At 34.2% G+C, this 24,839-nt stretch overlaps 3 protein-coding genes across 4 annotated transcripts; all 3 read right to left on the bottom strand.

The window, feature by feature from the left end:
* Positions 1–2,657: 2,657 nt before the first annotated feature.
* LOC146955518 (uncharacterized) lies at positions 2,658–6,690 on the bottom strand. 2 transcript variants are annotated; one of them, XM_085721861.1, is made up of 6 exons: positions 6,080–6,690; positions 5,367–5,464; positions 4,858–5,198; positions 4,649–4,781; positions 4,141–4,520; positions 2,658–4,054 (listed from the first exon to the last, which is right to left on the bottom strand). In XM_085721861.1, the coding sequence occupies exons 2-6, from the start codon at positions 5,383–5,385 to the stop codon at positions 2,885–2,887; spliced, it is 2,043 nt and encodes a 680-aa protein (XP_085577987.1). In that variant the 5' UTR covers positions 5,386–5,464; positions 6,080–6,690; the 3' UTR covers positions 2,658–2,884. The 2 variants fall into 2 exon arrangements, with proteins under 2 accessions (XP_085577987.1, XP_085577983.1); XM_085721857.1 differs by having other exon boundaries at positions 6,630–6,690.
* Positions 6,691–11,295: 4,605 nt separating this feature from the next.
* LOC146955517 (uncharacterized) lies at positions 11,296–12,301 on the bottom strand. The gene is made up of 2 exons (XM_085748623.1): positions 11,974–12,301; positions 11,296–11,420 (listed from the first exon to the last, which is right to left on the bottom strand). Exons 1-2 carry the CDS (start codon positions 12,299–12,301, stop codon positions 11,296–11,298), a joined length of 453 nt encoding a protein of 150 aa, XP_085604749.1.
* Positions 12,302–15,821: 3,520 nt separating this feature from the next.
* Positions 15,822–22,077, bottom strand: LOC146955516 (geraniol 8-hydroxylase-like). Its single transcript, XM_085721849.1, has 3 exons — positions 21,144–22,077; positions 20,879–21,039; positions 15,822–16,268 (listed from the first exon to the last, which is right to left on the bottom strand). The coding sequence occupies exons 1-3, from the start codon at positions 22,041–22,043 to the stop codon at positions 15,857–15,859; spliced, it is 1,473 nt and encodes a 490-aa protein (XP_085577975.1). The 5' UTR covers positions 22,044–22,077; the 3' UTR covers positions 15,822–15,856.
* Positions 22,078–24,839: the final 2,762 nt, after the last annotated feature.

Below are 24,839 nucleotides of genomic sequence, written 5' to 3'. Positions count from 1 at the left end.
AGACACAAAAATGTCAAACCCTCTTGTGCTTTCTTGTGTTCAATTGGTCTATTGCACAAGAACCCAGCAATATAACTACTCCAATCACATAAGCCGCTTCAGATCTAGATCTGGTCCACGCAAGCTCACACTGATTCAAGAGTCAAATTTTTTGAATAAAACTCTGTATTAACCTTCATCAATGGAGATTCGATTGGCAGTTTAGCAATACTTCTTAAATTCAATATCCTTCAACCTTTTTTTTGTACGGAAGCTTCAACTTTTTCTCGTGGCATTTGGGTTTTAGAGAAATGGGTTAATGTGTCAAATCTCATTAGATCTTACATTGTTGGCTGAACATCATGAGTAGACAAATGGAAAATCTCATTCTTTCAAATTTCAGTACTGGTTGGAAGTTTGAAACAACATATATCCATTTTCTCAAGTTTTTGGGTTATGTTTGAATGTCAAACCCAGAATATGATGAATTCTAAGAATCCTATTTTAATCTAATTGAGTTTTCTATTTTAATTAAAAATATAATTTTTCAGAATATTAAAATTCATGTAAGTTCTCATATAAATGTCACAGTGATGCAGCACCGGTGCCGCGCCAGAAAGAGGCGGTGGAGCAAGGAGGGAGATGGGTTTGTAGAGGATGGGTGTTAGATTTGATACCGAAGGACTATCATAAAAATTGTGTTCCTCTTTAATCTGATCGTTAAAAAAAATCTTTCCCATGGTGGGAAACAACTTTCCATTCCCATGCTAAATGCCACCTCAATTCAAATCCAGTAAGTAAATTATAATTCACTAATTAATTTGTCAATTTACATAAAGTCCCGTCCGGTCCATTTCATATGAGGTCACAATATAAACTAGAAGATAGAATGCAAACTAAGATGTAGATTTGGAGAAGCAACTTTTCATTTGCCACAAAAGTGTCTTTCCTTTGCTTTGATGTCAACAACACAATCATACAAACAATAGATCTCATCTCAATCATGTCAATGAATAGCCCTCCAAAGTTGAGGTTGAAGGTCATCTTTAATTTGATGGCATATCAATATGTGTAACTAAATCATCTTCTGTTTGTTTATTCTAGTTCAAGTTGAAGGTCATCTTTGATTTTATGGCATCAATGTTACTTTTCAATCGCAAAACTCACAAACACCAACCAAGTGTTGCAAAATAAAAATTTGAGGTTCGAACTCGCAAACCAACAAATCAAATCTTATTAAACTTAGGCCAACTATCGAGCCAATGAGTCATTGTTGAACTATTAGATTTCTGGTTGAACCACATAAACAAATCCCTATGAAAAAGTTTAAATAATAAAAATTTTAGTGTGCGTTTGATTTGCTAAAAAATGAAGGTCAGGACAAAACAACTTCAGTTGTCTAGTGTTTGATTTGTAAAACTGTTTCAAGTACATGACAAACTCGATGCAAGGGACAAGACAAAAACTCATATTTTTGTCCTTCACTAAACCACAGCACAACTTTTTGTCCCACGTACAAGTTGTCTAAAAATCCAAAGTAGCATTTCGTCCCCCAAAAATCGTATAAAACAAAAAATTATTCAATACCATAAAAATTTGTCCTGAGATGTTCTGCCTTGTGTTGTGTTGTTCTGTTTTGTACTGTTATGTATGTCCAGTACTTACTGTTTTGCAAACCAAACACATGTCTAAATCCTTCAACAACAAAAAAAATTAATGTCTAAAGATGATAAAAGAATCATACTATACATTAAATAAAAATATCAAAAATGGAAGAACAAATGGATTTTTATAACCAGTTGATAATGATCATTTAACGAAAAGTATTAACCGAAAAATCAAAATGGATTAGGGACCTGATCACACTTTTTTTAGTTTAAAAGCCTATTTAAAAAAAATTCAAATAGTTCAAAGATCTAATGATTAATTAAACCATTAATTAATAATCAATTAAAAGGTTGTTCAGAAAATAATAATGATCTATTAAAATGTTTGGTCTCTGTCCTCGTAAGCTTAACTCAGTTGGTATGAACAATGCATAAAATACGCAAGATCCGGAGTTCAAACCCCAACGACCAAAAAAAAATGTTTGGTCTCTAAAGGAAAGAAGGTGAAATAATATTTTCATGTGATCTGCTTAACATGTATTTAAAAAAATGTGGTGTTTGATGATTGGAATTGTTTAAGTACTACACTGTTGTTCAAATAACAATTTCGTCATTTATCTTATTTTCACAACATTTTCGACCTTTTGATTGTTTACATATAAATTTTCAAGCATCAAATAAAAAATTCATATAAAAACATGAGTGAAGAACCATATATTTTAACACTAAGAACTCATATTGATATAAAACCATAGATTTAAATCTTAAAAATTTATATGTAAATTGATCGAAAGGGCAAAAATGACATGAAAAAAATATAAATGACAAAATCATTATCTAAAGTTAGATAAGGAACGACCAGAGTAATTTTCCTTAGTTTTTTCATTCTAAATGAAAATACTATGTAAAAAGTAAAACGAAATTTCTTTTGCAACCTGCTGACAAATCTGGACCAAATGTACCAGTTTCTTTTGTGAAATAAAGCATGTGTGGTAGTGGCATTTAGACTCAAACTAATCCAAATAACATTAGGAATCAATATAAAAAAATTGAGATACCAAATAAAGCTAGTTTTATCAAAAATATTTTGACTGCGTTTATATGATAAGACCAATATTAGTAATCCAATCAAAGAGAATTGTACATCGTTTGTCAATTGAAATGTCTAGTCTTTCTACTCATATCAGCATAGACAAAGATAAACCCAAAACAAGTCTCTCACAGAACACAGTTCAACAGAAAATGATTAACTTGACTAGCAACTACAGATAAAACAAGAGGAAACAATTGAGAAATCATTATGAACGAAGCTTTCTCAATAACCATTTCTTTCTCAAATTAGCATCCAATGCCAGAAACAACCTTGCTCTTTTCTCATCTTCCAAAAAATCACATGCATCTAATATCAGATCGTCATCCAAGTCCGGAATAGCCTGAAGCACCTTCATAACATTACCAACAGAAAAATTATCTTCTTTTCTTGTTTTATTCGTTAGTGATGTAACTGCAACTGCCATATGCTTCAACGCAACTGACATGCCTTCATTGTAGTTTCTTGCCTTCTTAGGCTCTTTCAATGTTGCCGGCGTTTTTGTTTGATGTCTTTTTTTCTGACTAGAAACATTTTTTCCAGCACTTAGAAGCAGCAACGGTTCTTTATCTGCATTTTGAGGCTGAGTTTTTCTGGTAAAGATCCTTTCACCGCCTTCATCTCTGTTAGAGTTTTTCTGAGGCTGAGTTTTTCTGGTAAAAATCATTTCAATGCCTTCATCTCTGGTAGAGTTTTTTCCACCGCCTTCGTTATCTGCATTAGCGGGAGGCTGAGCTCCTCCAATAAAATTATTTTCACCACCTATAAAGGTAAAATTATTTTCACCACCTATATGCAATGTTGCATTATGGAGAGGCTCAGTAATAGCATCTCTGGTAAAATTATTTTCACCACCGATATCCAATGTTGCATTAGGGAGAGGCTGAGTAATGGTATCTCTGATAACACTATTTTCACCACCTACATGCCATGCTGCATTAATGGCATCTCCGGTAAAATTATTTTCGCCGCCTAGATTCAAAATTGCATTAGGCAGTGGCTGAGTACCTCTAGTCAATCTATTTTCATCATCTATATGCAATGCTGCGTAAGGTAGAGGCTGAGAAATAGTATCCCTAGTAAAACTATTTTCACCACCTACATGGAATGCTGTATCAGGGAGAGGTTCTTTGGTAAAATTACTTCCATCACCTGTATACAATGATGCATAAGGGAGGGGCTGAGTATCTCCGATAAAATTATTTTCACCACCTATATGCAATGATGCATTAGGGTCGGGGGCAAAGTTCTTGCTGCCATAAGATTTCCTTTCATGATTTGACTTGCAATCTGCAGGAGCTTCATCACGACATACAATGCACATGCCAGAATAAAAAGGCATGCTTTTAATTCTGTACAGCCGGAACTTATGATTTACCTGCAATTATAAGTAGGGGACTGAAGTAAAAAAAATACACGCTAAACTAACAAAAAGAAATGAAAACAATAGAGAACAGTTTATACCCTGATGCATTTTTGCCAAACATGGTCATTAGCCACAACCTTGTGTTGTGCCTTATCCCAACTGAAACCTTCTTTTCCAAGAAGTTCATTTATAGAGGAATAATGCCTACTTAGGACATTGAAACGGTTTTTCAACACAACCTTACCGTAGTGGCATCCAAATCTACTGTTAAATGACTCTGCCATGTCCCCCCAGGCTTGCCTCGTGAAAGTACGACCAGCCTTGTTCCCTTTACGCACCTGGTCCAACATCAGTTCAACAAAAACTCTGTCCATCATTGGAGACCAATCGATTTTACTTTGACTAGGAGTAGCAGGAGTCTGATCATCCACTAATTTACTGGTGCTAGTATGGTCATCCAGTTCTTTTGAAGCATTTTCTGAATAAAGTTAAAACCGTTCAAACATTATGAAACACGCCTACAGTATATGTACGAATTTGGTGAATATTGACTAAAAGGAACTTTGCTATACAATAATATTTTATCAACAATTCATTTGTTTTTACCTTCATATTCAAAACCTTCATCAAAACATGAAAGGCTGTATCTCCCATCAGCAACTGTGTGGCCATAGATTATGCATAGATCATTATAACATGGAAAAAGTTTTTTTCTAAACACTTGAGCATCGGGGTGGGTCTGCACACACAAAAACATGATAATTGTAATGTAAAGGTTAATCAGTGATTTTGAAATATTTGACAACAGTGTGTACCTTAATATACTCCTCCCATGTTTTATCATTAGCTGTGATCATGTTTAGTCTCCCGTCCCATTGAAATCCATTTTGACTAGCCATAGCTTTTATTTCATAGTATTGCTTCTTGAATCGTTTGTAACGATTCTTCAACACATCTACATCATACTTGAACCCAAATTTGCTGTTAAATTGTTCAGTCATGTCTGCCCAAGCTAATCTGGTAAATACTTTGCCAGTTTTGTTGCCTTTGTGAACATGAGACAGCAAAAGCTCAAGAAAATATTGGTCTTGAGACGGAGTCCAATTAGCCCTCGAGTTGTCCAAATTAATCAATGAATCATCCCCCATTTCATTACCTGTAACTCAAATTAATCACTATCTAAAAAGCACGAAGATCTTTCGCTAATCTATGGCCACTTAAAGCCAGAGAAACACACACACATATCGAAAAAACTTCTGAATGAAACACTACAAGATATGTTAGGAATACTACAATGCATGACCACTTGTACAACAAAATTTACCTTGCATGACTTGATCCATTGCTAGTACAAATGTCAAACAAACTAAAAAGCAAAGTTGTTCTCACATCCACATCAAGTTAAGCATCCTTTCAGCCAACCTGACCATACAAAAAATTCAACTCAACAAAGAATATACAATGTACATTATCTGAATCTCACACACATTGCAGATATTATACAAATAAGCTTGAAAGAGGTAAATTTTCATGCTACACCTCATTTCATTTATCTAATTAGCCTTTTAATTTAACTAAAAGGGAGAAGTTATAATATGCATATGTAACATTAAATTGCTTTTGTAAAATACATAGATAAATGCAGTAGTAAGAAAAATGTCAGCCTTGCCAATAAGGATAGACTCGATCTCTAAAATTGGATTTTTTTTTTTTTCATTCAAAAGTTTAGGAGGAGCCAGGAAGAAGAGTTAGTTCTTCTTCACAGTCAGAGCATACAATAAACCTCAAGAATCAATTATAGCAGGAATCACACGAAGTATTTTTCTGTCAACCTTGTTCAGTTTTACATATTGAGCCAACCCCAATTTGCAGAACCAAACTACAAGTTTCAAGGTTAAGGGTCTGTTTTGCATAAACAGCTTAATTAAGCACTTATACAATACACATTTATCATACAGGTACAAGCAATTTCTATAACAAAGATAAAATATAGTCAAACTGTTTTCATATAAATTATAAGCTATTTTCATAAGCTACCTTGGATAACTTATCGAAAATAAGCTGAAAATAACTTATTGACATGTCATCATAAGTTGTTTCCATAGACTCTCTGAAATTGCCTCACAGGTGCGTAGATAAGCTCAATTAAGTTAATCCAAACAAGCACTAAGTCAAATTATAACAATGCTTGCCCCAAATAGATTAGCACCTCAATACTGAAAACACACTATCACAATGATCTTAACCCTAATTGCAGTTATAAATTTCTAAACATAAATAATTTGTGATATACTCCTCCAATTGCAACATTACATCAACCCCAATTTCTTCTTTCCCTTAAAAATCAATTTCACTTCATGGGATTAAAATCGAAAGTATTTTCATAACTTAGTTAATAAAAAGTTCAGATTTTTAGCAGCCAAACGAGGAATACGAGAAAAGGGGTTATTCAGAAAACCATCAATTTCAATTTCCGTAAACAATTTCGACATTGATGAATAAAAGGGAAAACGATTGAACCCTAATTCAGTGTTTGGATACAGAGAAAAATATTAATTAATTAAAAAGAAAATAAAAGGAAACTTACAAAAAGAAGCGAAAACAAACAGCGGCGAAGGATATGAGATGAGATGAGTTGTTTGAAAAATGAGAAGGAAGGAAGACAAATGACTTTTAGTAAAGCTCTTGTTTGTTTGGATACACATTCCTCATCTCGGTCCTCTTTAATTATATATTTTTTTTATTCTTTTTTATCCACTTATTCGGCCGCGAGTTAAATAAATGTTATTTTCTCCGTCTTAAAATAATTGTTTCTTTAATATTTTTTATTTGCTTCAAAATAATTGTTGTTTTAAAATAGAGTAAATAGGCAATTATCCCCTAAAATTGTAAGTTTCGTCAATTACCCCCCTCAAATTGCACAAAGTTAATCAATTTACCCCCTCCGTCAAATTTTTCTGTTAGTCAACATGATGTTTTGCAAATATCCCACCTGAAGTTTTGCACTTATGTGCAAAATGCCCCCCGAACTTAAAAATTTATATATATTTTTTCTTATACTTGACTCAAGATTGTAAAGGTAAACAAGGAAGCTTGAGAAATGCATTTAGGATTCAAGGAATAGTTAAAGAGTTACCTGGTGAAGGGTACTATGGTAAAGGAGGATTATCAAAAGTGTTTTTTGAAAAGAAATACATTGGTGGTGTTGAGGAAATTCAGAAACTTTGTGATGACAAAAAGCTTGAGAAATTGCTTGATTGTTGTGAAAGGATTGATGACATTGAAGGAGGTGATGGTGGATGTGAGGCATGTGGTGATATAAAGTTTGTTCCTTGTGATACATGTTATGGAAATTGTAAAATCTAGGCTAAAACGCACTTTTTGCCCCCTAAGTTTGCAAAAGTTGCAATTTTGGCCCCCTATTAAAAAAATGACAAAAGTGACCCCCATGTCTACCCCCTTTTGTAAAACGTCAATTTTGACTCAGTCAACCGTATATGGCACGCCACCTGGCAATTTATTTTATTTTTGATTATTTTTTAGTAAGTTATTTCAACGCGTATAATTAGCATAATTAAAAAAATAGAAAATAGAGAGAGTAAAGTCTGGCACGTGCGAGCTATCTCACTCCATTGAGATTCTAGGGTTTTTTTCCCCCATTTTCCCCCCAATTCCATTCATCTACCCTTATCTTTCCATTTCTCATTTCATCTCATCACAACCCTAAAACACAGTTTAGAAGCTCTGTCTGGATCATCCATCACCATTTTCATACTCAAAATCTCAGATCTCCGAAAATAGAAACTGGTGCGAAGCGAAGGTTGAAGATGAAGTGGGCGACCGATTCTTCAACGGTGAAGTTTGGTGAAACTTCAAACGACAACAAAAACGGGGTCCCATAGAAGATTCCTGACAAAGATGTCTCAAAGTAAGTTATCTTTTGTTTTGCTATGTTTGTCCTACTCTTTTATTGAAGTCAGCATAGTTATGAGTTAAAAAACGGTTGATGGGATGTATTTTGTACGGGAATCGTATATTATACGGTAGAAATACAGTATTAAAACCGTATTTTTAGTGTAATGTATGGTAAATTTCGTATGTATTTGAGAAGTCCCTTATACGTATATTGGTTTATTTATTGCTAGGTTTGCTGCTGGCAACTACTTGAAGATAAGGTTTCATTACAAAGGCTACTTTATTTGTGACCCTAATTTTGCCTATAAGTGTGGTAAGGTTCACGAGTTTGGGGGTGAGTGGAACACAGATGTGGTGAATCTCAAAGATCTGGACAAACTAGTAAGGGAGATAGGTGTGGAAGGTGACTATAAGATGTGGTATGTTATACCTGGTGGAAGTTTGAATGGTGGTTTAAGGTTGCTGAAAACAGATAGAGACATTGTGAGGTTCATTAATGAGTTTCAAAAGGAGGTAGCTGCTGATTTTTATGTTGAGACTCCACATACTGAAGGATTGGATAATAGGTATGACAGTGATGTTGAGGTGGTAGAAGAGGTAAAAGGCAGTGAAGACTCTAGCTCAGAAGGTGAATACATAGTTGAAGGTGAAGGTAGTAAAGGTAGTGAAGAGGAAGGTGAAGGTAGTGAAGACGAAGGTGAAGGCAGTGAAGGTGGTGAAGAGAAACAATCTGAAGAAGGAAGTGTTGAAGGGTTATCAGAGTATGACAGTGAGTATGATGAAGACTGGGAGTGGACATCTGTGTTGCCTGATCACACTTTGAATCCTACTGCTCCATCTTCAAGTGTGTTGCCTGTTGTAGTTGTTGCTACTCAATCATCTAAGAACCTTGCTCCAACTACTCTCTCTGATTTTGAGGATGACAATGTTGATTCAGAGGATCTAGAGAGTTCATACTCTTCATCTGATGATGGTGTTGGTAAGAAAAAAAATGAATAAGTTTGTTTTGAATGAGAATGAACAAGTTATCTTTGAGGTAGGTCAGGTATTTGCTAATGTTGAGGTAATTAAAGCTGCTGTTAAAGAGTATGCTTTACAAAGTAGGAGAAATGTTCATGTTAAGAAAAATGAGAAAAAAAAAGTCATTGTCAAATGCATGCCTACGTGTCCATTTCATATGAGGTTTAGTAGGGCTGAACCAAATACTTATTATGTGTTATCTAGGTATAGGTCTGGTCATAAGTGTTATTTCACAAAAAAAAAACCTAGGTTATTGAAAACAACTATTGTGGCTAAGAAACTTGTTCCAATTCTGAAACACACACCAACTATGAAACTAAAAGCTTTAAGGAAGAGTGTAAGACTAGGTGGGGTGCTCGCTTAAGTAAGTATCAGATGTATAAAGCAAAAAACAAAGCTTTGGAAATGATTCATGGTGCTATAGATGAGCAGTATGCTCATCTTAGGAATTATGCTGAGGAATTGCGTAGGAGTAACCCTGAGAGTACTGTGAAGATAAAATGTAATACTGGTCTTGAGGGTCCTTTGTTTGAGAGGATGTATGTGTGTTTCAATGCAAGCAAGAGAGCTTTTGTTCAAAGTTGCAGACCATTGATAGGTCTAGATGGGTGTTTCTTGAAGGGTAGGTATGTAGGACATTTGTTGTCTGCAATTGGTAAAGATGGGAATAATCAGATGATGCCCATTGCATTTACTGTTGTAGAGGCTGAAACTACTGAATCTTGGGATTGGTTTATAGATCTGTTGCTAGCTGATTTGAATGGTATTCAACATAAAAGATGGGCCTTTATATCAGATCAACAAAAGGTAAAAATATGTACATTTAAATGCATCAATTATTGTTGTGTTTTAATATATGTAAAGTTACTAACATTTCAATGATTTATTTTCTGCAAGGGTCTGGTGAACACAACTGCTGCTACATCAGAACATGTTGAACACAGAGTTTGTGTGAAGCATTTGTATGGAAATTGGAGGAAGAGACATGGTGGTGAACACCTAAAGGAAGCTTTGTGGATTGCTGCAAGAGCAACAACTGAGCTTGAGTTCAAGAAAGCTATGGAAAATCTGAAGAAATTGAGTGAACCTGCATGGAAGGAAATGACTGAGTTGGCAGTAGGTATGTGGTCTAGAGCTGGTATAGTACATACACATGTTGTGACCTACAAGTCAATAACATGTGTGAAGCATTTAACAGTGCCATATTAGAGTACAAAGAGTATCCAATCATTTCTCTGTATGAGGGTTTGAAGTTTTACTTAACAAGTAGGATTGTGAGGCTGAGAGATTATATGTTAAGATATGAAAGTGATATTTGTCCTAAGATTGCAAAAATTATGGACAAAAATAAGAGGGATGCTGATGGATGGTCACCAAATTGGCATGGGGATAGATATTACTCTTCATTTTCTGTGAGTGATGGTATTGATAAGTATGTTGTTAGTCTGAAAGATAACTCATGTGCTTGTAGAAAATGGGACATCACTGGCATACTTTGCCCTCATGCTATTGCTTGTATGAGGTTTAATAACCAGAATCTAGATGATTTTGTGGCCCATTGGTACAGGTAATTATGTTGTTAATTAAAGATTTAGCGCTCAATGAATGAATATTTTGCCTTATTTTACTAACTGTTTTGCTAATTATGTTGTACAGAAAACAAACTTTCTTAGACTGTTATAGCAATCTGATTTTGCCATCCAATGGACCTAAGCTATGGCCAGAAGTAGTCGGTGATCCCATATTACCACCTAAAATGAGGAGAGCTCCTGATAGACCAAAGAAGTTGAGAAGGAAGACAAATGATGAACCAAAGAAACCCTTTGGTTCTGGTGGGATGAAGAAAAGAAACCAAGAAACTATGAGATGCAGAAGGTGTGAGGAGTTAGGCCATAATCAGAGAACTTGTGGGGGAAAGACTGGTGCAGATAGGAAGCTTCCTAAGGGAGCTAACAAGGTATGATTGAATGTTGTGAACTGTTTATGCTGAATGTTGTATATACATGCTGTGAAATGAGTTTGAATGAATGTTGCGTATGTTTTGTGTAGACTGCTGCAGATAAGGGGAAAGGCAAATCAGTTGCAACTGGTGCATCAAAGAAAGCTAAGAAGCATACACAACAGACTAGAGGTGGTCAAGCTGGTGGGAGTCAAGCTGGTGGGAGTAATGCTGGTGGGAGCAATGTTGGTGGCAGTCAAGGTGGTGGGAGCAATGTTGGTGGGAGTCATGGTGGTGGGAGCAAGACTGTCACACAAACTGCTGTAAGGGCTGAGACTGTTAAGTAGTTTGCTACAACAGGGGCAACAGCAGCAAGGGCTCAAAGTGTTACACATGTAAGCAAACATCCACCACCTGCTTCTAAAACTGTTACAACAGGACCTGTAACAGTTACTGCTAAAGCAGCCTCTGTTAGTGGTGGGAAACATGTAACTGTTGGTGAGGCTACAATGTTTGTGCCAAGAAAGATAAGGACAACTGGAGTCAAGAGGAAGGTGAATGAAATTGAAACTCAACAATCTGTCAACAAGAACTAGTCCTTTTTAAAGTCATGAGACTTATGTAATTCATAAGTACTCTTTGCAATATTTATGTTATTTTGGGATGTAATTCTGCTAAGTACTTTCTGCTAAGTAATTCTGCTAAGTGATGAGACCTATGGTATTTTGGTTTGTAATGCTAAGTGCACCTTTGGTGTATAACCTTTTGGCATGTAATGATAACTACTTTTATGGTGCTATTTCTATGTGCTTATTTAAGATAGCTTTTAGCATTTAACTTTTGTTCAATAAGGTAACACAGATGCCATATTAACACAAACAAACAAACAAACACTTTTGATTAATTCATCACAAATTACATCAAACTTTAGCAACACATATTGTTACATAAAAGTACAGAAACTTAAACAACACAATAAGTTACTACATCAAGCTAAAATGCATAAAATTACACCTAAACAATAGAAACTAAACAACAAAAACTTAAAGACACTTACAGCAAACTACACCAACACTCAAGACCAGCAAAACACATACTATGACTATCACTTTCAAGAGACTTTTTTCCTTCTTCTTCAGTTCATTGTTTTTCTTCAACAACCCTCTAATGGTTTTCTTCTGTCTATCTGGAACTTCAGGATCAAACCAACGAAAAAAGTTGCATTTCCTTCTCAAGAAAAATCTTCCACATCCATGGAATCTCCTTCCTGGATTTTCTTCTGTCCAAGCAGTCACCAAAGGACATTCCACACCACAGTGACAAACCAACCCAGATTTCTGTTTGAATGTCGACCCATTGAAGCTTGAGGATGAATATTGAGACATTTTTGAAGTTTCTGGAAAAACAAGGTCCGCTAATGGAGATGGAAGGAAGGATGAAATAAGAGAAGATGAAGATGAAGGTTTGGGTCGGAATTTCTTGGTCGAAATTTTCTGGAAAAACAAAGGAGATGATGCTGAAAGGGGTAATCGAAAATGAAGGTTTGGAAGAGGAAAATGAAGATTTTGTTTGGAAAGAGAAGATGAAGGTTATTAAAAGGAGGTGATGTTACCGTTGCAAAAGCTCGCACGTGCCTCACCTTTTTTTTTTGTTATTTTTGGTTTTTTTTAATTAATTATACGCATGGAATTAAAAAAATACAAAATAAAAATAAATACACATGTGGCGTGCCACATAAGGTTGACTGAGTCAAAATTGACGTTTTGCAAAAGGGGGTAGACATGGGGGGTCACTTTTGCCATTTTTTTTAATAGGGGGCCAAAATTGCAACTTTTGCAAACTTAGGGGGCAAAAAGTGCATTTTAGCCTAAAATCTATTATGAAGGTGATTATGAAGAAGATGATAATTGTGAGGTTGGTGGGTGAGTGTGGATTCCAAAGGTGTTCTCATTGCAATGAAAATGACCTAATAAGATGTTCCATATGTTGTTTTTAGTTCCATATTTCATTTCGACATTTAACAATGAAAATGGCCTAAGTTAATTGTTAATTGTTTGCCTTTAATATCTCTTGAGTCAAGGATAAGAAGAAAAAAAATATAAATTTTCAAGTTCAGGGGGCATTTTGTACATAAGTGGAAAACTTCAGGGGGGTATTTGCAAAACATCATGTTGATTAACAGAAGATTTTGACGAGGGGGGTAAATTGATTAACGTTGTGCATTTTCAGGGGTTAATTGAAGTTTTGTTAATTTCAGGGGGGTAATTGACGAAACTTACAATTTTAGGGGGGTAATTGCCTATTTACTCTTTAAAATATTAATGCATATTTATTATTTTTTTTACTATTTTACTCTTATTTATTGAATTTCCCCTAACTTTTTTAAGGGAAATTTCATCTAATTTAACTACTCCACTAATCATTTCTTTAAAAGTCATGCACAAACGTTAACGACTATTATTTTGTGTGACAGATGGAGTAACAAAAATTATTCCACTCAAAACATCAAAATCTTTTCTTCCAAATGATTTGTTATTTGGTAAAACTCATTGTTTTATTTGGTGAAACATGTTAATAGTACAATAACTTGTTTCCTCTTGTTTGTTTTTAGTCTTTAAGAAACTTATCAAAACTTTTTTTTCACTAATTATAAAAACTTTTTTTTTGACAAAACTAATTATAAAAACTTATGTTTTATATAATACTTTTTGTAATGAATTTATTTTTATTTTTTTTTGTCAATTAGTGTAGTGGATGGAGCTCACATATTTTAAATATGGAAAAGTGGAGTTTCTGAAGTTCGAATCTCAATCCCTACATATATTATGTATTGTCTCTATCAACTGAGTCTCAAGTTCACAATGACATGTCTAACAAAAGTTCTCGTGTCAAGTGTCATTGATAATGTGACATTTATTAGATTTTTTTTTATTAAAACTCTAGATGCAAAAATCACATAGGAAATCATGTGTTTGAGCATGCAATTTTTTATAAATTTTTTACCAACTAAGTTGTAATTACAAGATGATTTTGTTGAGATTTTAAAATATCGCTAACTTAATTATTTGATCATTCAATCTTTACTTTTGAGATAAATTAAAAAAGATTAAATGTTAATTAAGAGACAAAGAGAAGTGCACTATCATTATAAATTAGTTTTATAATGACATCGAATAAGAATGGATGACTTGGTAGTGATTATCAAAGGTTGTTATAAAATAGGCATGCTATTTATAAGGTGGTTTTCTATTGGTTGATAATTAGGAGTGAGAATAGGTCAGATTGATATACAGAGACTTATAGCCTAGCTTATGTCAGGTCTAGACTAGACTTCTTGTTTTTTTTTTTAATTCGAGAAGGTTAGGACTTTTAAGAAGCTTATTTAAGTGAAAACGCAAGACAACAACCCATATAAAAATTCTTACAAGTCTATGAGGCAACTTACTTAAGTAGATATGAATAAACAAATTTATTACTATTATTATTTTTACTAAATTTTGTTCTTCGGATTAATTACAAACATGTTAACCTTTTTCAAGAAATTAAGCTTATTAATTTGTTTTGGTATGAAAAACAAATTGGTTCTCATCAACTGATTCTTATCTCGGAAATTAGGATCAAAGATTTTGAAGAAAGGAATGAAGATCAATTGTACTTGAGGTTTCTAATTAGGTAGATCAGAATTGCAAGTTCAAGGATACATGAGATTGAAACTCAAAAGATCATAAGCATATTAGAGATGACTTTATAATGGGAAGCAATGCACGACGGCTAGTTTTAAGACTTTCTTGGTCTACAAGGCAAAACACGAAATGACAAGATAACGGCTGGTTCCTTACTTACTCAACAATGATTATAATAGAGCATCCGATGATATAATATGATAATAAGTTCCGTACCATAAAGTTACAGGGTTGTCCTTGAACAACGACTATATAGTTCAAGTCAGTTTCATAGTTTTTATGTTATTATTTAAAAGCTTATAAAAAAAGAGTCAATTTCATAGTAATATTCCTAAAACAAGCAATAACGTTTCCATAAAAAAAAAATTAAAGCATACACCGAGAATTTAAGTTAGAAATTCTCCAATGAGAGGGCTGTGCACTCCAACGATGAAAATATATGAACCTTTACCTTGTCCATGGCAGAACTTTACCATGTAAATATGGATCTTGTATTTCTCTCCTATCAACCAAAAACCAAGTTATAGTTTGAAGATTTTCACTTGTCGCTTAACCTTGAGAAACCAAACCATTGAAATGAGTTACATGTACAAAACTCCTGGTAGACATAGCAATACTTACACCCAATAATCCCAAACCTATCTAAGCTTTTCCAAATAAAAAGACATTTGAAAAGGACATTCGAGTAATCTCACATCAAATCAAATTATATATATTTTTTAAGACAAACATTAAATAGCCTCCAAAAAAACAATGATACCTTCGCGGGTACCATTCTCTACACACCTCACCAAAATCCTTCTCCCAACGGGAAAAACTTCTTCTCCACCTCCACCCCTCACCACTACTAACCAAACTCATCCATAGCATTTCCTCAACTATTTTTTTTTTATTAATAACCAAACTAAAAAGCTTACTGAACTTATCTTTAAACAATTCCTAGTAACCATAATTCATACTATAACGATGTATTTCGACTATTTACAACCACCTTTGAAAGATAATCAGAAAACCAATTACCAAAACCACTATTCACAATGCTCTCAATAACATAAACATCACTCCACCATAGAGAGTCCTTACTAAGGCCCCCATTTGAACCACCATTTTTCAACCATATTTGTTAAGAAAAAATTTAGACCACAACCCTTCCATCTTCATTCTTAAACTTGAACACCCCTTTTCCAACAACGCTTGAATAAACACTTTAAGATTAGAATGTGCCTTATACAAATAAAAATTCTACTCAATTGTATTTTACACCTTATTTACTCTAAAAGGAATAGCTCGCAAGGGTTGACCAATTTCACTATCACCATTTTGCAGCTTCCAATCAAAACAATTAATCAGTGATCCTAACATTGTATGTAACATTCTTATAGCAAGTGGCATTCCAGGACACATTCTTCTACCACTACCAAATGGTGTCAATTGAAAATTTTGGCCCTTAAAATTAATTTCGGAACCCAAAAACCTTTCAGGTGAAAATAAATTTGGATTATCCCAAATATTAGGGTTTCTTCCCATGGCCCATTCATTAATTAGGACTTGTGCACCTTTAGGAACAATGTATCCACGAATTTTGACATCTATCTTGGCTTTTCTTGGTAGCAAAAGTGGAGCTGATGGATGCAAACGTAATGTTTCTTTTACTATTGCTTGCAAATAGTTAGAGAAAGTTGTGATTCTAATAATTATGACCTGATGTGCCTATCAATAGTCAACACATGTGTACAGCTAACAGAATTAGTCCTTACCATTTATATTAATTCTGCAATTATTGTAATTATAATTGTCTTAATTATAGGATCTCAATTGTACTACAATATGTGTATATAATCACATTCTGTAAAATGAATATACACAACATTTTTACAGCATTTCTTTCTTGGCATCAGAGCACTTAAGCTTGAAGGCTCTTGATCCAACCATGTCATCCGCTGTCACCACAAACCAGAAAAATGACCTACCTACAACTGTTTCTGTCAAGCTGGACAGAGATAACTATCTGCTGTGGAAGTCACTAGTTCTTCCATTGATTAGAGGTTGCAAACTTGATAGCTACATGCTAGGCACAAAAGAATGCCCTGAACAGTTTGTCACCACTAATGACACAACTAAGAAAATCAATCCTGAATATGAAGAATGGATTGCTCGTGACCAAGCTCTCCTTGGATGGCTAAGGAATTCAATGGCCATCGACGTTGCAACACAGTTGCTGCACTGTGAAACCTCTAAGGAAATTTGGGATGAAGCTCAAAGCCTAGCAGGTGCACATACAAAGTCACGAATAATTTACCTCAAATCAGAATTTCACAACACTCGCAAAGGAGATATGAAGATGGATCAATATCTCAGCAAAATGAAGAATCTTGCTGATAAATTAAAGCTGACAGAATCACCAATCTCCAATTCAGATTTGATTATTCAAACACTGAATGGACTGGATGCTGAATACAATCCAGTGGTGGTCAAACTATCTGATCAAATAAACCTTAGTTGGGTCGATCTGCAAGCCCAACTATTGGCATTTGAAAGCAGAATAGAACAATTAAATAGTTTCAATAATCTCTCGATGAACGCATCTGCGAACTTTGCAAACAGAACTGGAAACAAAAATGGCTTCAGAGGCAACAAGCATGGAACACGAGGTAACTGGAGAGGCTCTAACTGGAGAGGCTCTAACTGGAGAGGCTATAACTTCAGAGGAGGTAGAGGAAGAGGTAGATCTCAAACAACATGTCAGGTATGTAACATGGGTAACCACACTGCAGTGGACTGCTTTTATCGCTTTGACAAGTCATATACAGGCTCAAATCACTATGCTGAGAATAACAAGCAAGGAAATCATAGTGCCTTCATAGCTTCACCTTACAATGATCAAGACTATGAATGGTACTTTGATAGTGGAGCCAGTAACCATGTTACTCATCAAAATGAGACACTCCAAAATCTCAGTGAAAGCAATGGTAAGAATTCCCTTTTAATTGGCAATGGTGAGAAGTTAAAAATATCAGCCTCAGGCTCTGCTAAATTAAATAACCTCAATCTTCAAAATGTCTTATATGTACCAGAAATAACGAAAAACCTGTTGAGTGTATCTAAGTTGACTGCAGACAATAATGCTCTTGTTGAATTTGATGCAAATTGTTGCTATGTGAAGGACAAGCTGACAGGGAAGGCACTTCTAAAAGGGAAACTTAGAGATGGTCTGTATCAACTTTCAAGTGACAACTCTCAAGTCAATAAAGACTCACGTGTCTACATGTCTGTTAAGGAGAATTGGCATAGAAAGCTTGGACACCCGAACAATAAAGTCCTCGAAAAGGTGTTAAAGAACTGCAATGTGAAGACATCACCAAATGATCTTTTTTCATTTTGTGAAGCCTACCAGTTTGGAAAACTTCACTTGTTACCCTTTAAATCCTCTTCCTCTCATGCTAAAGAACCTTTAGATTTGATTCATAGTGATGTATGGGGCCCAGCCCCGATTTTGTCTCCATCTAATTTTAAGTACTATGTTCACTTTATTGATGATTTTAGCAGATTCACTTGGATTTTTCCCTTAAAACAAAAATCAGAAACTATACATGCTTTCACTCAATTCAAAAACATGGTTGAAAATCAGTTTAACAAGAAAATAAAAGTCATTCAATGTGATGGAGGAGGTGAGTACAAGCCTGTCCAAAAGATAGCCACAGAGTCGGGAATTCAATTTAGAATGTCTTGTCCATACACCTCCCAACAGAATGGTAGAGCTGAGAGAAAACATAGACATGTGGCTGAACTAGGACTCACACTACTAGCACAGGCCAAAATGCCTTTACACTACTGGTGGGAAGCTTTCTCTACCTCAGTTTATCTCATCAATAGACTACCCTCATCAGTAGATCCAAATGCAAGCCCATACTCATTGTTGTTTGAGAAGGAACCTGACTATGATGCCTTAAAACCTTTTGGGTGTGCCTGTTATCCATGTCTCAGACCATATAACCAACATAAGCTACAATTTCATACCACTAGGTGTGTGTTCTTGGGGTATAGTAACTCTCACAAAGGATACAAGTGCCTCAACTCTCATGGAAGAATCTTTGTTTCAAGACATGTGGTCTTCAATGAGAACCATTTTCCATTTCATGATGGCTTTCTTGACACAAGAAATCCATTAAAATCTCTAACCGAAATTACACCTATTGTTATGCCTTCTTTTCCTACAGGTATCACGGGCAGCAACACAATTGAGCCAACTAATGTGAACTATCAGGAAATAGAAGATCAACCAGTCCTCGGTGAGAACTCTATGAATGCAGATGAGGCCATCTCAATTGAAAATGAAGGTGAAGATGTTGAGTCAACAGAACTAGTGGAACCAAGCAACCAAATCACACCAGAGGACAACCAATCAGCCCAGCAGGACAACACAAATTTCATACGTACCAGGAGCATGGCAGGAATTTACAAGCCAAAATTGCCTTATATAGGGCTGACAGAAACTCACAAAGAAGATAAGGAACCGGAGAGTGTCGAAGAAGCACTAAGCAGGCCAAAGTGGAAAGAAGCCATGGATGCAGAATTCAAAGCTCTAACAACAAATCAAACTTGGACACTGGTACCACTTCAGGGGAAAGAAAACATCATAGACTCAAAATGGGTTTTTAAAACTAAGTACAAGGCAGATGGCTCCATTGAAAGAAGAAAAGCAAGATTGGTTGCCAAAGGTTTTCAACAAAATGCAGGTCTAGACTATGATGAGACTTTTAGTCCCGTGATCAAATCCAGCACTGTAAGAATTGTCCTAACCATTGCAGTACATTTAAATTGGGAAGTTAGGCAATTAGACATAAATAATGCATTCTTGAATGGAAATCTCAAAGAAACTGTATTTATGCATCAACCAGAAGGCTATATAGATCCAGCCAAACCTTATCACGTATGCAAGTTGACCAAGGCGATCTATGGCCTGAAGCAGGCCCCGAGGGCCTGGTATGACAGTTTAAAGCATACTCTACTAGGTTGGGGTTTTCAAAATACCAAAAGTGATTCATCCCTCTTTGTTCTTAAAGGAACCAACCATATTACATTTCTTCTCATCTATGTTGATGATATTATAGTAACAGGAAGCAATAACGATTTCCTAGAGACTTTCATCACTCAACTAAACACTGCCTTCTCACTTAAAGACTTAGGCCATCTACACTACTTCCTAGGAATTGAAGTGCACAGAGATGTTGGTGGAATGTATTTGAAACAAACAAAGTACATAAGAGACCTTCTCAAGAAGTTTAATATGGAAAAGGCTTCGACATGCCCTACACCAATGGTAACTGGGAAACAATTCGTTGCTGAAGGAGAACCAATGGCCAATCCTACACTATATAGACAGGCTATAGGTGCATTGCAGTACCTAACCAACACCAGGCCTGACATAGCTTTTTCTGTTAACAAACTCAGTCAATACATGAGTTTGCCAACCACAGATCACTGGCAAGGAATAAAAAGAATACTAAGATATCTCCATGGCACAACAAATCTATGTCTGCATATCAAACCCTCAACTGATCTTGATATTGCCGGGTTCTCTGATGCAGATTGGGCCACTAGTGTAGATGACAGGAAATCCATGGCAGGACAATGTGTGTTCCTTGGTGAAACTCTGGTTTCGTGGGCATCAAGAAAACAAAGAGTGGTGTCACGATCAAGCACTGAGTCAGAGTACAGGGCCATGGCTGACTTAGCGGCTGAAGTAGCTTGGATCAGATCACTTCTAGGAGAGTTGAAACTCCCTATGATTAGGAAATCAATTTTGTGGTGTGATAACCTGAGTGCCAAGGCACTAGCATCAAATCCAGTTATGCATGCTCGGTCCAAGCATATAGAAATAGATGTTCACTACATACGTGATCAAGTACTTCAAAATAAAATCACTATATCCTACGTGCCCACAGCAGATCAAATTGCAGATTGTTTAACCAAACCTCTCACGCATACAAGGTTCAACATTTTTAGAGACAAACTTGGGGTGACTATGTCACCATCAGTTTGAGAGGGGGAGTTAGAGAAAGTTGTGATTCTAATAATTATGACCTGATGTGCCTATCAATAGTCAACACATGTGTACAGCTAACAGAATTAGTCCTTACCATTTATATTAATTCTGCAATTATTGTAATTATAATTGTCTTAATTATAGGATCTCAATTGTACTACAATATGTGTATATAATCACATTCTGTAAAATGAATATACACAACATTTTTACAGCATTTCTTTCTCAAATATGGGAGTCTAGTAATGTCTGATTCCTCAATTGGATTTCCTATACCAATTGTTTGCTCAAGTTCTTCTTTGGCTTTTGACATTGCATGTGGGTTGTGGATTAGTTCTGCCATTGCTCGTTCTATTGTGTAGGAAGTTGTATCAGTCCCCGCAACAAATAAATCCTATAACAAAGTCACAAAATCTAATATAAGTGTTTAATATAAGTGTGTAGGAAGTTGTGGATTACAAAACAAAATTAAAAAAAAGAAAAGGGAAGGAAACTTACAAGAAACAAATGTTTAATCTTAGTGTTGTCCATCTTTTGGGCATTCTCTTGAGAGATGTTGAGCAAAGTATCTAACATGTCATCATTTGTGACATAATTTTCAGCTTCTCTAAACTTCAATCTTTTGGTGATAAAGGAATCAATGATTTGCAACATCTTTTCAACATAAGTAGCTGATATTGCCTTGATACCTTGTGGATCAAACATCTTCAAAACTGGGAAAAAATCAACCATGTTTGGTGTTCCTATTGCCCTCACAAGATTTTCAACAATATCTTTATACTCATCAGTTTCACCTGTGGAGTTAACAAAATCCATAGAGAAAAAAGTGTTTGACAAAAAATTCAATGAAGTCTTAAAAGCAGCTCTTCCAACATCTACTGCTTCACCAGTTAAGCTGCTTCTATCAATATCACTTAAAAGCTCTTGAAGCTTCTTACACCTAAGTTCATTGCTAGCATCAAGTGTTTTGTTAGAAAACAAATGGTTTTTGCATAATTTTTTTAGGTCTCTCCAAAGATCTGAAACTGGCATAAAGGGTAAGCTAAAATGTTCATGATCAAGAACTGCTACTGCTTGAGGAATTGTTCTATCTGAGAATGAGAGATCATGGGTTTGAAGCACTTCTTGTGCTATATCTGGTGATGAAATTACTATGGTTGAAATTTGACCTAGCTTCAAATGCATTATTGGGCCATATATTTTGGAGAATTTGGCTAACGAGTATTGTGGATTTTTTCCTAATTCAAAAACATTTCGCATAATTGTAAGAAGTGAAGGACCTGGTGGAAGATTGTACTTTTGTTTTTTGGTTCTAACAATGAGTGAAATTAAGCTTATAGCAAAGTATGTTAAAAAGAGAATAAGCATTGTGGTTGCGAAATACATTTCTGAATGCATTTTAGCCTAGAGTAGAGGGGATATGGTATTAAGATATTTTGATATGTTGCTTTGTAAATATAACTGTGAAATTACTTGATTTATATAGACTCGTACGTCTTTAATAAAGTCAGTTGCTATAATATGCATATGTGGATAGTCAAGAGAAAATAGCATGTGCATGGAAATTTCTGTGGCTGGCTAGTTGTGAATATTGAATTCTTCGAATTAAGATGTCAAGTAAAACAAATTTCAGTCACTTTCATAAATATTCCTCAATTCTTGTATGTAAAGCAGCAAAACTAACCTTAGTTATCCCTCTAGGTTTCACAAGTAGCAAAATTAACGTTAGTTCTCCCCTCTCTAACATTTTAGGATCTGTATAAAATATTGATTTTATTTTTTAATGCAAATGTAACTTTTTAAATTCAAAATTAAAACATGAGAAATGTTACCATTCCAACTTAACTAAAAATATCTGAGGATCTTTAACTAGTTCCATAAATTAAAAATATTTTCAAGTCCCTGAATATATATAAATATATTTTTAGTTTAGAAATTTATTTAAATATTACCAAATGGTTTAGAGATCTACATAATAATTATACAGGATATTTATCAAGAAAAAATAGTTTAGTGATTATAGTAAATATAAAGCACGGCCAATGCTGTATGTATTTGGTTTTAACTGCTAATATTATTTACAGAACCGAAATGAATCACTGCTAATGCTGATTGTTTAAACTCAAGAGAAACTTATTAAGTAGGGACACTATATTGAGTCAAAGAAAAAGAAGGCATACTTTTCCTTTTATGGAATAAAAGACACTTTTTGCCAGAAATAAAAGGAGTGCTATATTGTTCACCAAAAAAAAAAAAAAAAAAAGGAGTGCTATATCAAGTCAAAAAGGGCAACAAACTTAAAACAAAAGGATGAATATTGTTTTTCAACAGTCAGCAATTCATTTACTGCCGTGAAGAAATCATACTCGACATGAAATTAATTAAGTAGGGACACTATATTGAGTCTCAGTCATGCACGAGATAGGTCTTCTACAAAATTTAATGGCCAATATAATTTTTATGGGTCAGTTAACTTATGCCCCAAGGGCACAAATTAAGGAGCTTAAAATGGAAAGTCAAAACAACTTTTATATTATAAATACAACTTTTAATGCATTGAATGCACAATTTTCAAGATTTTTTTCTACATTTAGCCTTTTTAACTTCTGCCCCAAGGGCACAAGTTAACATTTCCCAATTTTTATTCATAAAAATCATCTTATATGTGTAAATATAACTATAATATATTTAATAATATTTAAGTTAATTAATTTTAACATATTAGAGTTATTTTCGTGGATATGTATATCAATTGATATGATTGAATATATATATGGTTTTGTTAGAAGACACATTTTATGAAGTTTTTTCTACATTACTCTCTCTTGTTTAGGGTGTATTTACCCCTTCAAGATATCAACCAATCAAAATGTAATATACAAATGTAACATTAAATGTCAAATAAATGAGCCAATTTTTTCTATAAAAAAAATCAATTTTAATAAGGTAACTTTTAATTTTTATTTAATTATATTTAGATATACACTCTTAATTAATTTACACTATAGTGCTTGTAACAATTAAAATTTCACATCAAATTCAACCCATCATATGGTTGTGTTTGGTAACACGAATAAACTAGCTTATAGCTTGTTGACTAGCTTATAAGCTTGTTTTGATATAATAAGTTGTGTTGGGTAAAAAGCTTTTTCCACTAGCGTATAGCGTTTTTTGAGAAGCTATTTCAAGTAGCTTTTGAGCTTATAGCTGGTAGTTTATATATTTTCTTCCAATTTTAACCCTATTAATTTAATTTAATTATTTTTTAATAAAACAACATGTTCATTTCTTAAAAAATAACGGCCAAGTCCATAGCTTATTTTTTAATAAAACAACTGTCACGTTTTCTCCTTTGAAAAAAAACTGTCATGCTTTATTTTATTTTTAACTAGTAATAGACTCGTGCGGTTACGCACGGGTCACGTAACATTGTGGTAATCATATAAAAAATAATTACTTTGTTAGTACTATCAAATTATTTTTTCATATATTATATATAAAAAAATGTTAAATATTTGAATCACGTATGTTGTGGATTTTATTTTCTTATGTACACGAAAACAAATTTTTATATACACATATAAGAAAGTTAATAAAATAAATTTTTTAAAACTCATGGTTATTTTCAAAATATCAACATCAATGTAGTGTTTTTATTGAATAAATTTTTATTTTATATGTAAAACACCGTTCAATATTTTCACCGTACCCGTTGTAGATTTTATGTGATTTATCGGCAGAAATAATTTTTTATGTGAATATATGAGAAAGTTGATATGATGAAATCGTAGAAACTCATTAATATTGTCAAAATATAAACATTAATACAGTGTTTCTATTGAATAAATTTTTATTTTATATGCAAAACACCCTTCAATATTTGCACCGCTCCCGTTGTATATTTTATGTGTTATATATGCATAAATAAATTTTTATGTACATATATGAGAAAATCGATATGATAAAATTTCGAAAACTCGTGACTATTTTCAAAATATCAACATCGATGTAATGTTTCTATTAATTTTTTTTGATAAACTAGGGGAGTGAAAACGACATCAAGAGACCTCATCGACATCCCAACTATGTTGGCACCCCGAGAGGCCTCCATCCTATGCCGCTACACCCATGTTTCTATTAAATAACTTTTTATTTTATATTTAAAACACCGATAAATATTTGCACCGCACTCGT

The sequence above is a fragment of the Medicago sativa genome, chromosome 1 (assembly GCF_051527215.1).
Source record: "Medicago sativa cultivar Bolivia chromosome 1, Bolivia_mono, whole genome shotgun sequence".
Taxonomy (NCBI): Eukaryota; Viridiplantae; Streptophyta; class Magnoliopsida; order Fabales; family Fabaceae; genus Medicago; species Medicago sativa.
This window is presented reverse-complemented; position numbering and strand designations above follow the sequence as displayed.

Excerpts from the sequence above, each read along its gene's own strand:
- LOC146955518 (XM_085721861.1), bottom strand. Across the intron at positions 4,782-4,857 it reads CATGGGAGGAGTATATTAAG|ACCCACCCCGATGCTCAAGT; the intron begins GTACACACTGTT and ends TTGTGTGTGCAG. Across the intron at positions 4,521-4,648 it reads TGAAGGTTTTGAATATGAAG|AAAATGCTTCAAAAGAACTG; the intron begins GTAAAAACAAAT and ends AACTTTATTCAG.
- LOC146955517 (XM_085748623.1), bottom strand. The coding sequence starts at position 12,301 with ATGTCTCAATATTCATCCTCAAGCTTCAATGGGTCGACATTCAAACAG. Across the intron at positions 11,421-11,973 it reads GAGTGTTGGTGTAGTTTGCT|CCTCACCAACAGTTACATGT; the intron begins GTAAGTGTCTTT and ends CAAACATTGTAG.
- LOC146955516 (XM_085721849.1), bottom strand. The coding sequence starts at position 22,043 with ATGCATTCAGAAATGTATTTCGCAACCACAATGCTTATTCTCTTTTTA. Across the intron at positions 21,040-21,143 it reads AGATTAAACATTTGTTTCTT|GATTTATTTGTTGCGGGGAC; the intron begins GTAAGTTTCCTT and ends ACTTTGTTATAG. Across the intron at positions 16,269-20,878 it reads TCAGACATTACTAGACTCCC|CTATTTGCAAGCAATAGTAA; the intron begins ATATTTGAGAAA and ends AACTTTCTCTAA.